The 25,045-nt window shown below is 42.6% G+C and overlaps 1 protein-coding gene and 1 pseudogene across 1 annotated transcript; both read right to left on the bottom strand.

Annotated features, from left to right (window-relative positions):
* Window positions 1-15,273: 15,273 nt before the first annotated feature.
* Window positions 15,274-20,203, bottom strand: LOC129864690 (uncharacterized; annotated as a pseudogene).
* A 1,406-nt stretch (window positions 20,204-21,609) lies between these two features.
* LOC129864812 (uncharacterized) lies at window positions 21,610-22,699 on the bottom strand. The gene is made up of 2 exons (XM_055937099.1): window positions 22,268-22,699; window positions 21,610-22,116 (listed from the first exon to the last, which is right to left on the bottom strand). The coding sequence occupies exons 1-2, from the start codon at window positions 22,584-22,586 to the stop codon at window positions 21,650-21,652; spliced, it is 786 nt and encodes a 261-aa protein (XP_055793074.1). The 5' UTR covers window positions 22,587-22,699; the 3' UTR covers window positions 21,610-21,649.
* Window positions 22,700-25,045: the final 2,346 nt, after the last annotated feature.

Here is a 25,045-nt window from a genome sequence, read left to right as displayed (position 1 = left end):
GTTGGCAGTTGCACTTTTCCCTTCTCAGCTAGGGCTCAATCACTTGGGGCCCAGAGAGGGGAGAGGTCAGGCTTGTCTTTTACATGTCTCTGGTATTATGCAGAATATCAGAAAGGGAGGAGTACAGAATGGAACATTGTCTTCATATGTGAATGTATCTGTTAAACCATGTGAAGGGATGGCGTGATTAAGGGGGAACCAATTATCTCTTGGCTCCACAATGTCTGTGCACAGGTCACTCCCCTCAGTGAGCTTGTCCAGGAGTGGGGAGAAGAGGGGGTTTACTTGAGATGGGAGTATATAGAGTTGACAATTGAGTTATGCCTTGGATATGGTAATGTTTTGGTACTATGAAGTACCAGGAACGAGATTAGAAACTCGTTTTAGAGACCAAACTGAGCGATAATTTATAGCGAATGCAATCTGGCTAAGGGATACTCCTTTCTCAAGTAAAAGGCCCATTGTGAAGTTTTCCTAAGATCTGTGGTTTTCCTAAGATCTGTGGTTCGTCATGTAAGTTGAGAGGGGTGTATCTTTTCTATAAAAGATCTGTTGCCATTATGTTGGGACTCTTAACAATTCATTATAGATAGTGAATTGTTGAAAGTCACAGGGCTATGGTAAAGCTCATATTATTAAAGATAAAGTTTAAGTTTAAGTATAACTCTGACTGGTGTGTGGTTTGTAACTCTCCTCATTTGGTAATACAGGAAATTGCCACGACATAAGCTACCGAGTGGCTAGGACAGGCAAGCCCCATACTATTGTGGAGGACATTATTCTTCCTGCTGCCGCGAATATGACTGGGACAATGCTGGGGGAAAAGGCAAAAAAAAATATACAGACAAAGACTTCCTCAAACAACACTGTTTCACTACAAAGTGACATGGCAGGAGATGTTGTGTAATAATTACTGCTTCGCATACAAGCCAGTGAATTACATGCGTTACAGCTGGATGAGTCAACAGACGTGGCGAGCATGGCACAGCTCCTGGTATATGTCCGTTACGTTTATGAGGGGTCAATTAAGGAATCTTCTTCTGCAAACCACTGGAAACCAGGACCACATGAGAGGATAGATGGACAGCTTTGTGACATCAAAAGGACTTTGGTGGTCAAGATGTGTTGGTATCTGTACTGATGACGCAAAAGTCATGACAGGGAGACATAGTGGAGTGGTAACGAGCGTGCAAGTAGTTGCTCCCTACGCCACTTGGGTAGACTGCAGCATCCACCGAGAGGCTCTTGCTGCCAAGGGAATGCCTGACAGCTTGAAAGACGTTTTGGACACTACAGTGAAAATTGTTAACTTTGTTAACTTCTTATGGCTGCAGGGCGGTGCCGGTACACTTATGACAACAGCCACTTCAAGTGCAGGGCGCGAAATTTAAAAGATATATTTTTTAAATATTTAACTTTCACACATTAACAAGTCCAATACAGCAAATGAAAGGTACACATCTTGTGAATCCAGCCAACATGTTCGATTTTTAAAATGTTTTACAGCGAAAACAGCACGTATATTTATGTTAGCTCACCACCAAATACAAAAAAGCACAGACATTTTTCACAGCACAGGTAGCATGCACAAAGCCAACCTAACTAACCAAGAACCAACAAACAACTTCATCAGATGACAGTCTTATAACATGTTATTCAATAAATCTATGTTTTGTTCGAAAAATGTGCATATTTCAGGTATAAATCATAGTTTACATTGCAGCTACAATCAGAATTTGCACCGAAAGCAGCCATAATAATTACAGACACCAATGTCAAATACCTAAATACTCATCATAAAACATTTCTGAAAAATACATAGTGTACAGCAAATGAAAGACAGGCATCTTGTGATTCCAGCCAATATTTCCAATTTAGTAAGTGTTTTACAGCGAAAACACAATATAGCGTTATATTAGCTTACCACAATAGCCAGAAAGACATGCCATTTCCCAGTAGCAAAAGGTTAGCGATCGTAACAAACAAGCAAAAGATATATAATTTTTGACTAACCTTGGCAAATCCAAGTCCCCTTTCGCGCCTCCAGAAAACAGGAAATGGGCGGACATGTCATACAAAGAGCCTGTATTCCACTTCAGACCAAGATAAACACTAAATTTCTTCTCTCACCGCCTCTTGACATCCAGGGGAAGGTCTATGAAGTGCACGTATACTCTTACGTATCACGCCCATTTATAGGCAGGAAGTAGAACAGAGCCCCAATTTCAGACCTTCCACTTCCTGGTCAGGAAGTTTGTACCAAATGAGTTCTGTTTGACTCACAGATATAATTCAAACGGTTTTAGAAACTAGAGAGTGTCCAATAGTAATAATAATAGGCATATTGTACGAGCAAGAATTGAGTACGAGGCCGTTTGAAATGGGCACCTTTTATCTGGCTACTCAATACTGCCCTTTTCAGCCCAAACAGGTTAAAGCAAGGCCCCTGAACTCTCGTGTATTTTCTGCATTATACAATGATATGGGCAGCGACCATGTAACGCTTTTACAACATACAGAAGTGTGCTCGTTATCAAGGGGCAAAGTATTATTATGGGTGGCAGGTAGCCTAGTGGTTAGAGCGTTGGACTAGTAACTGAAAGGTTGCAAAATCGAATCCCCGAGCTGACAAGGTAAAAATCTGTTGTTCTGCCCCTGAACAAGGCAGTTGTTGTTGGCACTGTTCCTAGGCCATCATTGAAAATAAGAATTTGTTCTTAACTGACTTGCCTAGTTAAATAAAGGTAAAAAAGAAATTAACACGTTTTTCTTCATTGAGAGACGAGCTTAAAGCTTCTTGTCAATAGGGGGGCTGTTAGCACTTTGTAATAATGACGTTCCCAAATTAAACTGCCTCGTACTCAATTCTTGCTCGTACAATATGCATATTATTATTACTATTGGATGGAAAACACTCTCTTGTTTCTAAAACCGTTTGAATTATATCTGTGAGTGAAACAGAACTGGACTTAGAGCAATTTTCCTCATTTTTGACAACGTCAAATGTGATATTGCGAAAAGATGTGGCATGGGTCCTCAGATCCTAAAAAAGTTATACAGCTGCACCATCAAGAGCATCCTGACTGGTTGCATCACCGCCTGGTATGGCAACTGCTCGGCATCCGCCTGCAAAGCGTTACAGAGGGTAGTGCATACGGCCCAGTACATCACTGGAATCAAGATTCCTGCAATCCAGGACCTATATACCAGGCGATGTCAGAGGAAGGCCCTAAAAATTGCCAAAGACTCCAGCCACCCAAGTCATAGAGTGTTCTCTCTGCTACCGCACAGCATGTGGTACCAGAGTGCCAAGTCTAGGTCCAAAAGCCTTCTAAACAGCTTCTACCCCCAAGCCATAAGACTCCTTAACAGCCAAATGGCTACCCGGACTACTTGCATATACCCCGCCCCCTTTTTTTACGCTGCTACTACTCGCTGTTATTATCTATGCATAGTCACATTACCCCTACCTACATGTACATATTACCTTCATTACCTCAACTAACCTGTACCCCAGCACATTGACTCGGTACCGGTACATCTTGTTTTTAGCCTCATAATTGTTATTTTCTTGTTGCTCTTATTTTTTTACTTTAGTTTATTTAGTAAATATTTTCTTACATTTAATTTGTATTAAAACTGCATTGTTGGTTAAGTTTTTAAATTTCACGGTCTACACCTGTTGTATTCGGCGCATGTGACAAAAAACATTTGATTTGATTTGATTTGTACTAGACTGTCATCAATTAAAAAGTTAACATTGGCCGTTGATTACATCACACTTTTTACATGGTGGGGTCTCGAAAAATATTGGATATCAAAATGGGGTCGCAGGACAAAAAAGTTTGGAAACAGCTGATTTAGGTTTGGTGGGGCTCATAAATGACCCCAAGGCTTCACCGTACAGATGGATTACACATGTTCAAATTAACTATCCACTAGCCCTAAGCCTTAACCCCAGCCCTAGCCTAACTCTGACCATAGCACTAACCTCAGCCCTAACCCTAGTCCTAGCCGTAACCCCTTCCTAACCATAACCCTAACCATAGCCTGAATGTAGATACAGCTACAAAGGTAGACAGGTCTTTTCAGGTGTTTTTGCTAAAAGTGGGGTAGCTGCAGTCCAGTATGGTGACTGGAGAATGGCCGAGTAGGTGTGTCGAAAGGAAAGTAGTGGGCAGGTGGAAAGGAGTGGGTGTGTTGACAGGAAAGTAGTGGGCGTGTGGAAAGGAGTGGGTGTGTTGAAAGGAAAGTAGTGGGCGTGTGGAAAGGAGTGGGTTTGTCGAAAGGAAAGTAGTGGGCGTGTGGAAAGGAGTTGGTGTGTTGAAAGGAAAGTAGTGGGCGTGTGGAAAGGAGTGGTGTGTTGAAAGGAAAGTAGTGGGCGTGTGGAAAGGAGTTGGTGTGTTGAAAGGAAAGTATTGGGCGTGTGGAAAGGAGTTGGTGTGTTGAAAGGAAAGTAGTGGGCGTGTGGAAAGGAGTTGGTGTGTTGAAAGGAAAGTAGTGGGCGTGTGGAAAGGAGTGGTGTGTTGAAAGGAAAGTAGTGGGCGTGTGGAAAGGAGTTGGTGTGTTGAAAGGAAAGTAGTGGGCGTGTGGAAAGGAGTTGGTGTGTTGAAAGGAAAGTAGCGGGCGTGTGGAAAGGAGTTGGTGTGTTGAAAGGAAAGTAGCGGGCGTGTGGAAAGGAGTTGGTGTGTTGAAAGGAAAGTAGTGGGCGTGTGGAAAGGAGTGGGTGTGTTGAAAGGAAAGTAGTGGGCATGTGGAAAGGAGTTGGTGTGTTGAAAGGAAAGTAGTGGGCGTGTGGAAAGGAGTGGTGTGTTGAAAGGAAAGTAGTGGGCGTGTGGAAAGGAGTTGGTGTGTTGAACGGAAAGTAGTGGGCGTGTGGAAAGGAGTGGGTTTGTCGAAAGGAAAGTAGTGGGCGTGTGGAAAGGAGTTGGTGTGTTGAAAGGAAAGTAGTGGGCGTGTGGAAAGGAGTGGTGTGTTGAAAGGAAAGTAGTGGGCGTGTGGAAAGGAGTTGGTGTGTTGAAAGGAAAGTATTGGGCGTGTGGAAAGGAGTTGGTGTGTTGAAAGGAAAGTAGTGGGCGTGTGGAAAGGAGTTGGTGTGTTGAAAGGAAAGTAGTGGGCGTGTGGAAAGGAGTTGGTGTGTTGAAAGGAAAGTAGCGGGCGTGTGGAAAGGAGTTGGTGTGTTGAAAGGAAAGTAGCGGGCGTGTGGAAAGGAGTTGGTGTGTTGAAAGGAAAGTAGTGGGCGTGTGGAAAGGAGTGGGTGTGTTGAAAGGAAAGTAGTGGGCATGTGGAAAGGAGTTGGTGTGTTGAAAGGAAAGTAGTGGGCGTGTGGAAAGGAGTGGTGTGTTGAAAGGAAAGTAGTGGGCGTGTGGAAAGGAGTTGGTGTGTTGAAAGGAAAGTAGTGGGCGTGTGGAAAGGAGTTGGTGTGTTGAAAGGAAAGTAGTGGGCATGTGGAAAGGAGTTGGTGTGTTGAAAGGAAAGTATTGGGCGTGTGGAAAGGAGTGGGTGTGTTGAAAGGAAAGTAGTGGGCGTGTGGAAAGGAGTTGGTGTGTTGAACGGAAAGTAGTTGGCGTGTGGAAAGGAGTTGGTGTGTTGAAAGCTATCTTATATAGGTTAGACTGTTTTGATTGAGCGGTGTGGTTTTTTCCTTACTTTTCTTACCACGCAACAACCATACATTGAGCTACCAATACCGCAGGAGTTTGGACGTCTGTTTTGAAGCCAGAGCATGACTGTTACGTTCCTGACCTTATTTCCTTTATTTTGTCTTTGTTTAGTATGGTCAGGACGTGAGCTGGGTGGGCATTCTATGTTATGTGTTTCTATGTTGGGTTCTTTTCAATTAGCCTGATATGGTTCTCAATCAGGGGCAGGTGTTTTACGTGTCCTCTGATTGAGAACCATATTAAGGTAGGCTGTTCACACTGTTTGTTTGTGGGTGATTGTTCCTGGGTCAGTGTTTGTGCCACACGGGACTGTTTCGTTTGTGAGTTGGTTCCTGTTCGTGCGTTCTTCGTTGTCTGTAAGTTCTCATGTTCAGGTCTGTTTACGTCGTTTGTTATTTTGTAGTTGTTCAAGTGTGCTTCGTGTTCGTCTTTTCTTATTAAACAGATTATGTATTCAACCCACGCTGCATTTTGGTCCGATCCTTGCTCCTCCTCAGACGAGGAGGAGAACGAACGTTACAATGACTCCGAGTCGTATTTCACTGTTAGTTTTACACAAGTAATTGTACATTTTCTGTTATGAAACTGACAATTGTTAATTTTGTATTAAAAGTACTGATGATGTGTGTACTGTTGCTTCATGTGTTGTATGTGTGTGCTTACTGTGACTGTCACCCTGATATTGGCTACTAGGTAGCTACTTCCCACGCTGTTGCCAGACAGTAGTGCTTGGCAAGGGGGAGCGAAGGGCACTATGTTCCGGTGTTGTTGCCGGTAATTCCCTCCCCATTGAGTAATATACTGTATGTATGTATCTATCAAAGTGACAACTAGATGTTAATCAATATTTGTTTTTGTGTATGCTGCTATCCTACTTGAAATAAAATAATGATGGTAAAACATTGCCACATTAGCTACCTCCGCGACACGACCGTGAAATAGCTTCCCAGTAAGAAGCTCTTCAATTCGGCAGGCACGTTGATACAACACCGGTGCACTGGTCGCCGGCTTGTTGACTTGTTATTCAGTCCATTCAGCAAAACGGTCTTCAGTTCCAAAAACTCTGCCCAATTAGCTGATTAGCTCGCCCCATACACCTGTCACCATATAGGGCTGCAGCTACCCATACTTGTTTTTACCTCATGATCATAGCATGCAGATCTGTCTGGGTATAAGAGCTACTAACCCAGGGATTCCCCAACCCCGACACAAACCCATGTAATCAAAGGTCAATTTTTGCTTTTATAATTGGAGCTATGACAGTCTATTTCAAATCAGTCTAACAATACTTTGACAGGTTTTCAATCTGAAGGAAGTAAGGTTTGAAGTGACTGAAATGCATCAGAAAGGCAATGGGAAATTCAGATGATCACCAGGCAATCATTTTGTATGATATTCTGTGTAGAAAAGAACATCATCATTAATGAGTCCCCAGTCTGAGTTAGTGCCTGGTCTTGTCCACTCTGTTCTGGCTTGTAGTTTAAACCATTCCAAAGATAGAGCCACATTTGTAGGAAGAAAACAGAAACCGCTCTATTTATGGTGTAGCCTCCTAGGTTTTGTATTCAAGTCAATGTACCCACAGGAGGAGAGAAGCTAGGTGTCCTCCGGCTAAACCATGGTGCTGCCCTACAGTGCTGCTGAGACTACTGTAGTACTTCATTGCAAAACAGTGTGTTTTAGACAATTATTTGGTGAGGTGAATATATTTAGTGTAGTTGTATGTAAAACGGATAACTTATTTATTGGTTCATTATTTTTTTTTTTATGAAATCCACTGTTGGATGGTTCTCCCCTTCCTCCTCTGAGGAGCCTCCACTGGTATACACATGATGGGGATCTATCTACAGAGGACAACGACAAAATTCTGTCTGGCCATTTCTCAGTTATTTGGAGCAGACAGAGCCCGCTGTAATAGCGCAAACTTACTATTGAAACAAAAGATCATGCCTATGTATTTAAGATTGAAATATACAATGCATTCGGAAAGTAATCAAAACCCTTGACTTGTTCCACATTTCGGTAGGTTACGGCGTTGTTCTGAAATGTATTACATGTATTTTTTTCCTCATCAATCTACAAACAGCACCCAATAATGATAAAGCAAAAACAGGGTTTTAGACATTTCTGAAGATCTATAAAAATGTAAAATAAAAACTGAAATATTACATAAGTATTCAGACCCTTTACTCAGTACTTTGTTGAAGCACCTTTGGCAGCGATTACAGCCTCGAATCTTCTTGGGTATGACGCTACAAGGTTGGCACACCTGTATTTGGGGAGTTTCTCCCATTCTTCTCTGCAGATCCTCTCAAGCTCTGTCAGATTGGATGGGGAAGAACGATGCATAGCTAATTTCAAGTCTCTCCAGAGATGTTCAATCGGGTTCTGGCTGGGGCACTCAAGGACATTCAGAGACTTCTCCCGAAGCAACTCCTGTGATGTCTTGGCTGTGTGCTTAGGGTCTTTGTCCTGTAGGAAGGTGAACCTTTGCCCCAGTCTGAGGTCCTGAGTGCTCTGGAGCAGGTTTTCATCAAGGATCTCTTTGTACTTTGCTCCGTTAATCTTTCCCTTTAAAGATTTCATTTTTTTCCCTTTTTTTTCTTTCTCCCAGTCCCCTGACTAGTCTCCCAGTCCCTGCCTTTTGACAAACTCCAAGCGGGCTGTCATGTGCCTTTTACTGAGGAGTGGCTTTCATCTGTCCACTCTGCCATAAAGGCCTGATTAGTGGAGTGTTGCAGAAATGGTTGTCCTTCTGGAAGGTTCTCCTATCTCCACAGATGAACTCTGGAGTTTTGTCAGAGTGACCATCAGGTTCTTGGTCAAATCCACGACCAAGGCCTTTCTCACCCAATTGCCTAATTTGGCCGGGCGGCCAACTCTAGGAAGAGTCTTGGTGGTTCCAAACTTCTTCCAATTAAGAATGATGGAGGTCACTGTGCTCTTGGGGACCTTCAATGCAGCAGAATGTTTTTGGGACCCTTCCCCAGATCTGTGCCTCGACACAATCCTGTCTCGGAGCTCAATGGACAATTCCATCGACCTCATGGTTTGGGTTTTGCTCTGGCATGCACTGTCAACTGTGGGACCTAATAAAGACACGTGTGTGCCTTTCCAAATCATGTCCAGTCAACTGAACTTACCACAGGTGGACTCCAATCCATCTCAAGGATGATCAATGGAAACAGGATGCACCTGAGCTCAATTTCGAGTCACATAGCAAAGGGTCTGAATACTTATGTAAATAAGGTATTTTTTCCCAAAAAAATGATATATGTTTTTGCTTTGTCATTATGGGGTATTCTGTGTAGATTGGTGACAACATACATTTTTTATACACTTTAGAATAAGGCTTTAAAGTAACGAAATTTACAAAACGTCAAGGGGTCTGAATACTACACTTTTCAGTATAGTACCTGAACATGCATGGACTAGATTGAGATTGAGGTCTTCGATTAATCTAATTTTTCAGCTTTGTCTCTTGCTCTTGTCCAGTCTGATGTTTGAAGACCTTTGTCCCTGGAGACACAGTTAATATGGAATACTTCATCACCGGGGACCTCGGCAACTACAACAACTGGTTCAAAGTGACAATGGGACAGTCTGAGTAGGTCCAGCCAGGAGACTGGGTGCTCTGAAATGGACAATACACACTGAGACCTGTGCAGGAGAACACAGTGTCTATTGGTTCAGACGTGGCTCAGGAGAATCCCGTCCAGGAGAGCCAATACTATACAATGATACAAAAAAATAGGAAATATAAACGGTTTAATTCTTTCAGGTGGTGACATTCAAGTGGCGACTGAAGCAGATATAAGGACCCTTGTCCTCCTCTCCATCATAAGAACTGAAGCTTTCGTCTGCTGTCTGATCATCATCTTCATCATCTACCTCGTAAGAAAATAGATCAATTCAATGATTCAGTTTCTCAATCCTTCAGCTGTTACAAACACAAATGTGGTTTACGGTCTGTTCAAATGTTTCAGTGATCGTCAGCTTCGTTGACAATGCCAAGTTAAAATGGTGATCCAAAATGTTGACGATGCAGATTCACTTGTAATACTTTTTTGATATTTCTGTTCAGACTTTCAATAAATGAATCTTAATTGAAAATTCAATTTTTTACAGTATGATATATTAATATACTCAAACAAGACTGATGGGAAGTATTTCACAGTTATTGCTTAATGGGAGCATACACAACTTGTCTCAGATATGTCTCCACCCTGCCCTTTCCACGCTCTGATTTGTTTGTTTGAGATTTTATTGAGAATGTGTAGCAGTATAACTTCAAGAAAAAAGTCCATGGTCACCCCTAATTAAAAAACAAAACGAATTTTTTGTGTATTATTGTTTGGCATTCATACCTGATATAATATTAATTGATTACATTAATATATGGCATTCATATATCATATATTTTGTATACAGTTTAACAAAGTCAAACTTAATCACACTGCTTACTTTTTTGCAGAGCTCTCCTCCACAAGAGAATGTGGGTTGCTATCAGGATAATAACGATATCAACCAGAACAAACATTATGAAGTTCAGCAATCCGGCTTGGTTCTTTTGAGAAGGAGAAAAATACATACATATGTTTAAAAGGAGGGAATTCTTAAAGTTGCTTACCAGAAACCTCCCACATATAATTTATAGTAACTGTACCTACATTTGGTGCCCCGTGTGAGTAGAATGCATACCTCTCAGAATTTGTAAAAAAAATAATATATATATATATATATATATATATATATATATATATATATATATATAAACATATATATATAAACATATTTTACAAGGTCTTACCCTCAATGTCCAGCTCGGCTCCGTTCACTTTAATTTATTCATTGGCTAAAGAGAACCACACAACATTTTGACATTCAGAAATTCTAATTGGAAACATAGTTTGCTACTAAATGTTCTGTTTCTTCACTGACCTTGAATCATGAGAGATGCACCATCTCCAAAATAGTATTCATTATACCAGAATACTCCAAATTAAAACTCAAATCATCCTTTGCAGCTCAAAATTAGACATCTCAGCGAAATCTCCCCGGAATTGCACTTTTTCATGGTATGTTGTTACATGGGTACAAGTCCATGTCACGGTGTGTGTTTCAGCCATATCCAGGATAACACTGACTCTACAGTGGAGAAGAATGTTTTTCTTTTATCTTTTGACTCTTTGTGTTTCATAATTTTCCTTCAATTCGCAAGAGGCTGAATGTATGTCACAGGAGAAAGCATCCGAGCGAGCGAAACAGCGGCACTCTATCTTTCTACTTCTAGGCCATCTATCTGATACTGTCTGGTCCAAACGAGTACGACATTGTTGCCGCCCGTCTGGCCTCCTTTGACAAAAAAAGTCTACAAAATTAGCCAATTAGCATTGAGGTAAACTGAGCGAGCTCAACTGTGAATGGTCCTGGCGCACCAAAATCAAGTGTCAAGGGAAGCAAGCTTGGATTTGGCATCACTACTATCAAATCCAATTGACAGTGTACGTCATTGACAGAAAAACTTGTATTGTTGCATCGATGTGTTGTTGTCCTTCGGTTGCTAGCTAGCAAGCTGACTAAAATTGTTCCTTTCCCGAAATTAGCCGTGGATGGAGATAGGGATTTGGACTTGTGGTTTTACTTAATTCTCCGTACTGGCCAATGATTATAACGTTGATTCTGATCCAACCATTAATTCATACATTGTCGTGCCCCTGGCCTGAGAGGATGGAAGTTCAATATATAGATAGATGTATATGGCTAATGTTAACTAGCTAACGTTGCCCATGAACGGAAGTTATGCTAGCGAGCAAGCATTTTAGCCAGGTAGCACACAGTAGGACAACAAAAAATTACAGCGTGTACTGTATGACAGAGTGAAAGACCGTTTCGCCAACATGAGAGGAGGATGGCGTGGGCGTTTCTCTACATGTAGGGTGAGTCAACATGTTTTTCTAATTGCACAAACATGCATGCACACACACACACACACACACGCACACAGAAATCAGAACCATGGACAGCCACATCATATTAAGTTCATGTTAATTGGACTATATTGTTTATTGCATATTTTAGTTGTCAATGTATTAGACTAAGCAGAGGTGATTTAATGACGTTGAAATGTTGAAATTGAAATGGTGCTGGAAAAGTGGATTTTTCTTTGTGGTTCTAAATCAATAGTTGTTAAGTGGTTTAAAAATGTCGGAAACATAAACTTGCTTGACCATGCTGTAGGTCATGTAACTGTCTGATACTTTACATGCTTTGCGGACTTCACTGGATAGAGGTTTGTATCTGGTTTTGTGATAAAACAAAGATGTGGTTGAATTTATTCTGCTGTGTCTTATTGTCTCGGTAATTAGGCCTACATATCACTGTCTCAAGGCATATAACAGGTTATAGAGCAAACAACACAATCACAACACATAGGTTGTAATATGGCTTGGCTTCCGCAGTGATTTTACCCACGCACCGCTACTGCCTGGTAGGTGTGTAAACCGACACTGCACTTCTTACAAAGAGCGCATTTATTGTAAATCATATACATGTATATCTGTGTCCGGTATGTGGAGTCAGAGCGATTCTCATGGTCTCTCCTGAAAAATGGATTTGTATCTCAGCAACTCTAAACTTGGTTAAATAACAGTTAAATAAAAAAGCACTTCTTCTGTGATAAGAAATAGATGTGTGTTGGTGTTCCTCCATTTCTAATGGTGTGATGGAGCCTGACACATATTCAGCTAAACTGCTATTCCTTTTAATCATATTGTATATTTGTATATGTGGTGGCAGAGATGTCCTGTAGACAGAGAATAGAGATGTTCGGAGTGTATAAATGATTTGTTTATTATGTTAAAAACACACAGTCATACAGCAAAAATTGGAATCTGTCAGATGATTTTTTCTTACAATAAAAAGCTGTAAAAAGTTATGGACATTACAGGATTATATAAATAAATAAATATAATATATAGACAATGTTAAAGTTACAGTTTATTTGTTGCATTGTAAGTTCCATACTAATTTCAGTTACTAAAATCAGTTTTATTAGGCTACAAAAAGTAAAATGGTTATTCTTGGTGTCTTTGTGACAGTGGTGACATCTTTCACTGCAGGTGCCTGACATCAGAGTACACTGCATCCTCTCTGCTGGTCTTCTCTCTCACTCTTCTAGAGGAGGACTTCTTCTTGGGGGTGAAACTGACAGCTGCATAGTTCAACACGTCACTGTCTTGATTCTGAGGGGGGTGGAGCCATGAGGAAAACCATTATGATGACAGCGTGATCTACTATATAATGTTTCTATTCTCCTGTGGAAGAAAACACTGTACAAAAGACATGACTGTACAGACTGTACACCCACCACAACGACCTGACAGTCAGTGGAACAGAGACAGAAGTTCCATGGAAGAATTAACAGCGATCACAAAGATCATAAGGCTTCATCTAGTACAGTGACGTATTACTTCCAAAAAAGCTTAATAACATAAAACGCACAAATAAGCTGAATACTAGCTGTAAGGAAAGTTAAATGGCAGTTTCTTGTAAAAACTGAAAAATAATTGTATTTATAAATGTTGACAAATTTACCTGATTGCCGTGGGACGTTGGGACATCTGTCCTCCCTTCAAAGAGATTGAAATAGAGGAAGCTATTATAAGCTATTATTTTATATGACAATCCATCTCTTTTTTTAACAATGCATATATGTTGGGCATCTAACTGATATTTACAGAATGTACATTGCATAGAGATGCATGTAACATTAGATACATCAGCTATAACATTAGATACATTAGATATAAAGTAATACCTCTGCTATCTCTGTTCATAGTCTTGCACAGCGCCCAGACAAGTAGAAGGGTCACTATCCCCAGAACGATGTTGGAGACGACCAACGACAGAACAGTAGGACTCATATCAAATGGAGAATCATGTTCTGGAACTGTGGAAAGGGTATCAGTGAATTCATATTGTATTCACGAGCGCTTAGGAAGATCAAACAGTATGTAATCAAAAGCTGATGGTGATATTGTATAGCTTGTTGAGACAAATGTATGGGATCATTTAAAGGTAGGCCGTTTGCATGAATATACAGTATATTTTGGGGGATATTTACATATTAATTGGGAATTACCTTGAATGTCCAGCTTGGTTCCATTCCCAAACAGTATCTCCCCACATGAGGCCACAGCACAGTAGTAAGTCCCAGCATCAGAGAGGCTGAGGTTCCTCTTGGGGAGGTTGTAGACACATCTCTGTGTAGGAGACCCAGCCTCAGGGCTCTTCTCACACTGATCACTCCTGTCTCCATGGGTGGAAATAATTCCTGGACGGGATTCTCCTGAGCCATGTCTGAACCAATAGACACTGTGTTCTCCTGCACAGGTCTCAGTGTGTATTGTACAGTTCAGAGACACAGACTCTCCTGGCTGGACTGACTCAGACACAGGCTGCTGGACAACAGTTTTACTATTCAACTCTTCCCCTTTGAAATGAAATGTAATTGATTTATCGTAAAAAATATTTTTAAAATCTTGTCACATATTATGTTTCAGCATATCATTATTCAGCGTATGACTTCAAGCTTTGTTTTCTTCTTACAAGTAATTGCATTACCTTTAAGCATCAAGGTGGTTCCAGGTCCAAACTCTATGAAGTTTAAGTGCAAAACTCCACAGTAGTACATCCCAATGTCCTCTTGCATTGTTGAAGATATATTTAGGTGAAATATCCCTACTTCTATCAATATACCAAAACGCCCATTTCTAAAGTTACCAAAATAATGTGCATGTTTGTAAAAGATCTCTGCCTTTGCCACACACTGTAGTTTCTTGCCAGTGGTCATCTTGTACCACACCATGTGATCAACCTTACTGGTTACATGGCATTCAACTGTCACGTTGTCCCCCAACTTTGCTGCTAGGAATGGAGCAGGCTGAGAAATCTCAGATGATTTGGTCACATCTGAAACAAAACCCAGTATTTCCATTCAGAAAAAGACAGTATACCAAACACATATTATTGAACCCAGCTTGAAAGTAGACTATCTTAGGAAATGTGTCACTTACAGGAGTTGCAGAGAAGAAGACAGACCAAGAGCTCAACCATCTTGTCCTCGCTCCTAGCTTTTCTGGATCAGGGGTGATTTGTAGTGTGCAACTTGTAAAAATACATTGAATCACACATCTGTGGTCTGATTGGTTAGATCTAGGTGGGGTCTGATTGGTCTATTAAATGTGTTCAGCTGAACACCTGATTGGCTGTTCAGTTGGTCATATGTGGAACAGAAACAGTCCTTCTATGAAGTTTGAATCAGTGTCACTTTGAGAGACTAGATACAAGAAAACACAGCCTGAAAATATGATGTTTGGATCAGAGGGTCACCCATGTTGTGAGTAAGGAAACTCAAACCTACTTAGGGACTTCCCTGTCTTTACTTTGACTTTACAGTTCAACTTCAGGGTATATTCTTTTGACAGTTTAATATATCTAAACGTTAACATATAACGTGATGAAAATACACTTGGATGTAACGACAAACTCATAAATTAAGCAGTGATTTTTGATCAGCAACATTTATTCAGTTAAGAGGTCATTTGCATATTTAAGACAATGGAGAAACAATGAAAGCCTACTCATCGAATATTCGAATACATGTTGCTTTTCTAGGTTACAAGTAGAGCTATTTCCTATTTTATTTAGCTATTAGTTACGTCCTAAAATCATTTTTTTTTTTACCAGTCGTCACAAGGCCTTTGAAGTTATTTCTATTGACAGATGGATGTGGTTTGCGTTCAATGTGGTGAGGTTCTTCCCATGTCTCACTCCTGCTGAAGGTACCTGACCTCAGAGTACTCTGCATCCTCTCTGCTAGTCTGGGCTCTCTCTCTTCTGGAGGAGGGGATTTTCATGGTGGTGAAACTCACAGCTGCATAGTTTACCACGTCACTGTCTTGGTTCTGTGTGACAGAGGTGGAGCCATAACAAGACATTATACTGGTCACATCTACTAGATAACCCCTTTTGAGATGGAGAAGAACGTGATACAACAAATAGTTTACCTGATTGACTGGTGGGGTTGGTGATCTATCAGTTTCATCTTCAAATTAAAAACAAGAAGAAAATAACTTGTTACGTATACAAGCTATCACGCTAAAACAATCAATATGGTTTGGACATCGTAAAAAATTATTGTCAATGAAAAATTCCACAACAGCAAGTATATTAGTGTAACTAGTCATATGCAGGAAACATGCAAAACATCTGTAAGTATATTAGTGTAACTAGTCATATGCAGGAAACATGCAAAACATCTGTAAGTATATTAGTGTAACTAGTCATATGCAGGAAACATGCAAAACATCTGTAAGTATATTAGTGTAACTAGTCATATGCAGGAAACATGCAAAACATCTGTAAGTATATTAGTGTAACTAGTCATATGCAGGAAACATGCAAAACATCTGTAAGCCTGACTCTTCCTTCAGGCCCTCTGGTTCTTTCCTTGCATATCCAACATGTCAATAGAATGATGACAATCACAACCACAATGGTTGATGTGACCAGTGCAAGAGCAGTGGGAGTCAGGGTGTCACGCCCTGACCATAGTTTGCTTAGTATGTTTCTAATTTTTGTTTGGTCAAGGTGTGATGTGGGTGGGCATTCTATGTTGTATGTCTAGGTTGTCTGTTTCTATGTGTTTGGCCTAATATGGTTCTCATACAGAGGCAGGTGTCAGTCGTTGTCTCTGATTGGGAGCCATATTTAGGTAGCCTGTTTGTCATTGTGTGTTGTGGGTGGTTGTTTCCTGTGTCTGTGTTTTTCACCATACGGGACTGTTTCGTTTTCGTTTTGTTTCATTCACGTTATTGTTTTTGTTCATTGTTCAAGTATTCCTATTAAAATGGATACTTACCACGCTGTGCATTGGTCCGCCTCTTCTCATTCCAACGACGAGCGTTACAGAACCACCCACCACAACCGGACCAAGCAGCGTGGTACACAGGAGCAGCGGGTTCAAGACTCCTGGACTTGGGAGGAGATCTTGGATTGCAAGGGACCCTGGGTACAGCCGGGAGAATATCGCCGCCCCAAGGCAGAGCTGGAGGCAGCGAAAGCCGAGAGGCGGCGTTATGAGGAGGCAGCACGAGAGGTGGTTCGGGCAGGCAACGTGTTATGCGGAGGAGCGCACGATGTCTCCAGTACGTGTGCTTAGCCTGGTGCGCTACATTGCCGCTCCTCGTATCGGCCGGGCTAGAGTGGGCATCGAGCCAGGTGCGATGAAGCCTGCTCAGCGCATCTGGTCTCCAGTACGTCTCCTCGGTCCGTGTTATATGGCACCAACCCCACGCACTGTGTCTCCCGTGGGTCTGCACAGCCCAGTGCGTCCTGTGCCTGCGCTGCGGAAGTGCTGGGCTAAAATCAACATCCAGCCAGGACGAGTTGTGCAGGTCCTTAGTTCGAGACCTCCAGTGTGACTCCACGGACCGGTCTATCCTGTGCCTCGTCCAAGGTCCAGGCCTCCAGTAGATCTCTCCATCCTGGTGAGTACTGTGCCTGTGTTAAAACCCAAGTCTCCTGTGTGTCCCTCCAGTCTGGACGCTCCAGAGCGTTCCGTCTGTCTTGAGCTGCCCTCCTGTCCAGCGCCGCCTGAGCCGCCCTCCTGTCCTGAGCCGCCCTCCTGTCCTGAGCCGCCCTCCTGTCCTGAGCCGCCCTCCTGTCCTGAGCCGCCCTCCTGTCCTGAGCCGCCCTCCTGTCCTGAGCCGCCCGTCTGTCCTGAGCCGCCCGTCTGTCCTGAGCCGCCCGTCTGTCCTGAGCCGCCCGAGCTGTCCGTCTGTCCTGAGCCGCCCGAGCCGCCCGTCTGTCCTGAGCCGCCCGAGCCGCCCGTCTGTCCTGAGCCGCCCGAGCCGCCCGTCTGTCCTGAGCCGCCTGAACCGCCCGTCTGTCCTGAGCCGCCTGAGCCGCCCGAGCCGCCCGTCTGTCCAGAGTCTCCCTCCAGTCTGGATCTGCCAGAGTCTCTCTCCAGTCCGGATCTGCCAGAGTCTCTCTCCAGTCCGGATCTGCCAGAGTCTCCCTCCAGTCCGGATCTGCCAGAGTCTCCCTCCAGTCCGGATCTGCCAGAGTCTCCCTCCAGTCCGGATCTGCCAGAGTCTCCCTCCAGTCCGGATCTGCCAGAGTCTCCCTCCAGTCCGGATCTGCCAGAGTCTCCCTCCAGTCCGGATCTGCCAGAGTCTCCCTCCAGTCCGGATCTGCCAGAGTCTCCCTCCAGTCCGGATCTGCCAGAGTCTCCCTCCAGTCCGGATCTGCCAGAGTCTCCCTCCAGTCTGGATCTGCCCTCCAGTCTGGATCTGCCCTCCAGTCTGGATCTGCCCTCCAGTCTGGATCTGCCCTCCAGTCTGGATCTGCCCTCCAGTCTGGATCTGCCCTCCAGTCTGGATCTGCCCTCCAGTCTGGATCTGCCAGAGTCTCCCTCCAGTCCGGATCTGCCAGAGTCTCCCTCCAGTCCGGATCTGCCAGAGTCTCCCTCCAGTCCAGATCTGCCAGAGTCTCCCTCCAGTCCGGATCTGCCAGAGTCTCCCTCCAGTCCGGATCTGCCAGAGTCTCCCTGCAGTCCGGATCTGCCAGAGTCCCTCCAGTCTGGATCTGCCCTCCAGTCTGGATCTGCCCTCCAGTCTGGATCTGCCCTCCAGTCTGGAGCTGCCCTCCAGTCCGGAGCTGCCCTTCAGTCCGGAGCTGCCCTTCAGTCCGGAGCTGCCCTTCAGTCCGGAGCTGCCCTTCAGTCCGGAGCTGCCCTTCAGTCCGGAGCTGCCCCTCAGTCCGGAGCTGCCCTTCAGTCCAGTGGGGTCCTTTATTTGGGTCCCCAGTCCAGGGTCGCCGCTCCAAAGACGCCACTTAAGCGGGCTAAGACTATGGTGGAGCGGGGTCCACGTCCCGCGCCAGAGCCGCCACCGCGGACAGATGCCCACCCAGACCCTCCCCTATAGGTTCAGGTTTTGTGGCCGGAGTCTGCACCTTTGGGGTGGGTGTGGGGGGGGGGGGGGGGTACTGTCACGCCCTGACCATAGTTTGCTTTGTATGTTTCTATGTTTTGTTTGGTCAGGGTGTGATGTGGGTGGGCATTCTATGTTGTATGTCTAGGTTGTCTGTTTCTATGTGTTTGGCCTAATATGGTTCTCAGTCAGAGGCAGGTGTCAGTCGTTGTCTCTGATTGGGAGCCATATTTAGGTAGCCTGTTTGTCATTGTGTTGTGGTTGGTTGTTTTCTGTGTCTGTGTTTTTCACCATACGGGACTGTTTCGTTTTCGTTTTCTCATTCCAACGACGAGCGTTACACAGGGGGACATCATACTCTGAAACCAAAGAATTACATGATTTATTATGCTCATTATCTAGCAATACAACAGTAAATTAATATAGTAATAATAATTTATTCAGCTAACATGACACAACAAATGTTTCCTATTAAAAACGAAGTGAAAGAAATTACCATGAATGTCCAGCTTGGTCCCGTTCCCAAACAGTATCTCCCCACATGAGGCCACAGCACAGTAGTAAGTCCCAGCATCAGAGAGGCTGGGGTTCCTCTTGGGGAGGTTGTTGACACACACAGATCTGTGTAGGAGACCCAGCCTCAGGTCTCTTCTCACACTGATCACTCCTGTTTCCATGGGTGTAAATGATTCCTGGACGGGATTCTCCTGAGCCATGTCTGAACCAATAGGCACTGTGTTCTCCTACACAGGTCTCAGTGTGTATTGTACAGTTCAGAGTAACAGAGTCTCCTGGCTGGACTGACTCAGACACAGGCTGCTGGAGCACAGTCATGTTTCTGGACCCTGAACCTGACATGAAGGTTTTTAAGTTAGTAAATCTGTTCCCAGTGTTGTGTCCCAAGTTAACATTGTTGAAATCATACACAGTCATATCTGATCATGCACATAAAGCATAATTAAGCCATTGTATCCAAAACGTAAAGTGGAAAAAACTAAAGATTGTAGTTGCAGAACATTAGTTACTATTTCCTTTCTTCGTAAATTCAGATGTTGTACCTTTCACAGTGAGAATGAGTCCTGCTCCAAACTCCACCTGGTTGGCATAAGAGTTCCCACAGTAATATGTGGCTGAATCAGAGAGATGCATGTCTGAGATCTTTAAGTGATTAATTCCTTCACCACTTTGCACTGAGAAGCGAGTGTTACCCTTAAATTCATGGTAAAATGTTGCATTCTTGTTATACTTGTAAAAGACTGATAAGATTTGAAGATTGTCACCCATTGTTTGCTTGTACCACATAAAGTACAGTGCCAGGTTGCCTTTATAGAAGCAGTGCAAAGTCACTGTCTCTCCAACATTGACTGTAACAAGATGAATTTCTGAGGATTGTGCAGCAGCTAGAATACACACAGAGACATGATCCGTTACTTAAACGTCCTTTATATACCAAAAAAAATACATATATGAATTGCATCTTTAAAGTACCTGAGTCTACATCCCTTAATTAAGCAGAGAAATATCAAAGTTGGACTTACCCATCGCTACAAGAAGTGCCAGTATCAGACACAGTGACATCATCATTGAAGTTGTCCTCTTCACAACCTGTGTGTTGAGTGGAAAAAGTCCACCCATGTAGACGACACCTCAACTATGGGGTTACAAGTGATTGGTCGAAGTGGACGCGTCATTTTTGTTAACACCTTTTTCAGCCAACCATGGTCTTCGTAACTGAACATCACTCATAGAATCCATGCAAAGTGAACCAATGCTTACTGTGTATGATATTTTGGAGAGGGTGGGTGAAGCATACACACTTTGTGGTGTCTAGATGATAATTCATGTTTTTTAAACATTGTATAGTTTGGTATGTGGGCACAGGCTGAATCAAAGATGTCCAACAATGAGGCAGTGTGTAAAGAGAATATATGAATATCCTTAATTTATTTGGGTGAAAAGTATAATGTTATCTGGTAAGTATGCAGTACATTTTCAAGCATACATTACACATACATGTACCAGTATCCTCTTGTTGTCAAACTCAGTTGTGTGCCTTAGATAGATTTAGCCCCACCCCATGCAACAGTTACAGGCAGTACTCCCGATGACCTGTAGGGGGACTGTTATACATAGAACATGTGCTGATATGTAGGGTGAACAGGGGTGGAGCATTACTGTGAAGGTATGTGGGGGAACACATACAGAATGAAAGTCAGTCTAATCCCTGTCATTCATGTACTAACTCAAGTGTAGGCTACTAGTTGAGCGTTTAGTAGGGGTGTACCTCGTGTGTAGGCCTCTTCACTGTAGCCTAATATACATTAATACAATTTCTACTTTAAACTCTGTAAATAAATGAGTGTAGTTTGAATTAATTAAACCTATGATATTTTAAGTGGTAAGATACAGGCTACAAGGCATAGAGTATATAAGTGGACTGTGATGCTTATTGTCATGGTTGTGAACAACATTGAAAGAATGAGAGAAAACAGAGTGACACCACATAGACATCCTGCTGAAAACCACATAGAGACACAGGGTGTGGAAAAGGCCAGCAGGCCTGTCCAAAGCGTAGAGACGGACTTGTTTTGTGCTCACAGCAGACCACAGTGTGCAGGTACCTGTAAACATTTCGCTGTGTGGGTGTGACCATGGGTGGGATTAGCATTTATCAGTAGGTTGGGTCGGCAGAAGGCCTCTGCACACATTCATACAGACATAATGTATGTACAGAACACAAGAGAAGGAACAAGTCTATTTTAGCCAGTATCAGTTGTTTAAATGGATATTTATTAATGCTAAAAGAAGCAGCATATACAGGGAATTTCAACTGACATAGAACTTTTTAAACAAGGTCACAGACCATTAATTAATAAAAGGCAATGTAAAAATACTCAGCAATCTCAATTAATACTCATTTTCAAGACATAGTGATGATATTTCCAACATTTACTGCAAAAAGTCCATCGACATTTGTCTTAGATTGATCTATTTCCTGGTGGTGTAGATGATGATGAAGATGGTCAGACAGAAGAGGAGAACTCCAGTTCTTACGATGGAGAGAAGGACCAAGATTCTCATCTTTGGATCATCAGAGTGACCACGTTCAACATCCAGCTTGGTCCCGTTCCCAAACAGTATCTCCCCACACGAGGCCACAGCACAGTAGTAAGTCCCAGCATCAGAGAGGCTGAAGTTCCTCTTGGGGAGGTTGTAGACACAGCTCTGTGTAGGAGACCCAGCCTCAGGGCTCTTCTCGCACTGATCACTCCTGTCTCTGTGGGTGTAAATGATTCCTGGACGAGATTCTCCTGAGCCACGTCTGAACCAATAGACACTGTGTTCTCCTACACAGGTCTCAGTGTGTATTGTACAGTTCAGAGTCACAGAGTCTCCTGGATGGACTGACTCAGACACAGGCTGCTGGAGCACAGACATGCTGTTGGACTCTGAGTCTGAAGAGAGTGAGTAACTAAAGTAAGACTAAGTGGGTGAAAAACATGAAAAGCCAAGTATTCATCACTAGCATTTGATGAGTCAGTTGTACAATCATACCAACATGTAGGGCCACACAAATTGTAATTGACGAAGCAAAGATTTAGTTACCTTTGACAATTAAAACAGTTCCCTCTCCAAATGTTTGCTCATAGATGACTGTAGTGGAACAAAAGTATGTAGCTGAGTCCCCTGGCTCTGTCTTTGATATGGTCAAGTTACAGCTGTAGTCTCCTCTCCTCACACCCAAATGTTTGGTCTCAGTAAAGTCCTTGATAAAGTTGTTGGAATAATATTGGCCACCATAAAAAGAGGACGTCATGTGGAGGGGTTCCTGTCCAAAACTCTGCTTGAACCAATGAAACCTGGTCACCGACACATTAGGACAAAAGCAAGTGAGAGTCACAGTGCCTCCCAGCTCAGTAACCATCACAGGGGTTGGTTGGATTACGTTTGGTTTGGTAAAAGCACAAACTGTCAAAGCAAACAAACAAAATGGATCAAAAACAAAAACATGGATAAACCATTTCTACCCATTACAGACAGAACATCCACTTCATGTATCATATTCAAACTACATACTTCAAATGATTAAAAAAGGAACCAAATGAAATGTCTTACACTTACCCAAGTTGATGTAAAACATAAATACTTCTCTATCCATCATTGTAACATTAGTCTCTTCTGCACTGTATAGTCTGTGGGTCTGACAGTGGGAGACTTTATATGCACCTTGTATATGATGGCACTTTACATGTACCCATCATACAGTAGGAGGGAACACTGAAACTAGAGATTTTATTGGCTGATTACAATCTTAGACGTGTGTCCTCTGGCTTACTATAGTTTGAGCTTCACGGGAGTTACTTTTTAAGACGACATTATAAAGTTAAGTAAGAGTTACTGGATGACGCAGTCAAAAATGTGCTTGATACAACTGTTTATTTTTTGAGAGAAATGAAACATTTACTAAAATGATTTCTCTTTGATGTTTGGACAGGAAACAGTAATTGATACTACCGACCCCAACTCAGCCCAACCCAAGCGTTAAAGTAATCATCCATAACGTACATTTACCCACCTCTGCATAGAATCACATTTCTGGCTCTTGATTTTCATCATCAACATTAAAATCTGATATTAGTTATATGAGCATTGAATAATATATATTTTTGTTGGCCTAATTTCAAACCTTTGTTTGTTTCCAATACCTTTATTTTTTCATGAAGGAAGAGGTAACAAAACTATTGAGATGGCACACAATCTTTATCTGCACTTTGTCCTCTTGTTGAATGTTTTAGGGTTTTTAAACGTTTTCAACTCGAGACGCAAATGAGAAATTGACTGTCCTCCCATGACCAAAACTCGACCTCCAAAGACCCTAAATAAGAAGAAATAGTGTGTGATTATAGATGTATTCTCATAACTCAGGACCCGTAGTTTATGAAACCCTGCACAGTTTAGGGTTTGGAAAATGCTTTTAGCTTGTGGTTTGTATTCTTGACATTGTACATCTAACTGAGAGGCAGGGGTCTGGTGTTTACCGAAATAATTACAATTTAGCATTTACTGTTACTCTCAAGCGGGAAACCTTCACTCTTGTGCAGACATTTAGAAATGAAAAAAAATAAGCCACGGGAGTTTTTTGAGTGAGAATAAAGACGACTTTCGAATAGTAAAACATGTATAAAAGCAACAGATACCATTAATAAGAAGGGGCTAGAAGAGTCTTGTATGGTGAGTGTGGCGGATTAATCAGAATTAGTTGGGTAACATAGATAAATAAGATGTTTTATTTACATTATATGCTTATGTGAGATACTTGTCATTAGAATGTATCCCTTTGGACTATACTGTTGGCAGTTGCACTTTTCCCTTCTCAGCTAGGGCTCAATCACTTGGGGCCCAGAAAGGGGAGAGGTCAGGCTTGTCTTTTACATGTCTCTGGTAATATGCAGAATATCAGAAAGGGAGGAGTACAGAATGGAACATTGTCTTCATATGTGAATGTATCTGTTAAACCATGTGAAGGGATAGCGTGATTAAGGGGGAACCAATTATCTCTTGGCTCCACAATGTCTGTGCACAGGTCACTCCCCTCAGTGAGCTTGTCCAGGAGTGGGGAGAAGAGGGGGTTTACTTGAGATGGGAGTATATAGAGTTGACAATTGAGTTATGCCTTAGATAAGGTAATGTTTTGGTACTATGAAGTACCAGGAACGAGATTAGAAACTCGTTTTAGAGACCAAACTGAGCGATGATTTATAGCGAATGCAATCTGGCTAAGGGATACTCCTTTCTCAAGTAAAAGGCCCATTGTGAAGTTTTCCTAAGATCTGTGGTTTTCCTAAGATGTCACAAAGCTGTCCATCTATCCTCTCATGTTGTCCTGGTTTCCAGTGGTTTGCAGAAGAAGATTCCTTAATTGACCCCTCATAAACGTAACGGACATATACCAGGAGCTGTGCCATGCTCGCCACGTCTGTTGACTCATCCAGCTGTAACGCGTGTAATTCACTGGCTTGTATGCAAAGCAGTAATTATTACACAACATCTCCTGCCATGTCACTGTGTAGTGAAACAGTGTTGTTTGAGGAAGTCATTGTCTGTATAGTTTTTTTTGCCTTTTCCCCCAGCATTGTCCCAGCCATATCCGCGGCAGCAGGAAGAATAATGTCCTCCACAATAGTATGGGGCTTGCCTGTCCTAGCCACTCTGTAGCTTATGTCGTGGCAATTTCCTGTATTACCAAATGAGGAGAGTTACAAACCACACACCAGTCAGAGTTATACTTAAACTTAAACTTTATCTTTAAAAATATGAGCTTTACCATAGCCCTGTGACTTTCAACAATTCACTATCTATAATGAATTGTTAACCTGTTGGGGA

The sequence above is a fragment of the Salvelinus fontinalis genome, chromosome 11 (genome assembly GCF_029448725.1).
Source record: "Salvelinus fontinalis isolate EN_2023a chromosome 11, ASM2944872v1, whole genome shotgun sequence".
NCBI classification, from domain to species: Eukaryota; Metazoa; Chordata; class Actinopteri; order Salmoniformes; family Salmonidae; genus Salvelinus; species Salvelinus fontinalis.
The sequence above is the reverse complement of the archived record's forward strand: the minus strand, read 5'-3'. Positions and strand labels throughout refer to the sequence as shown.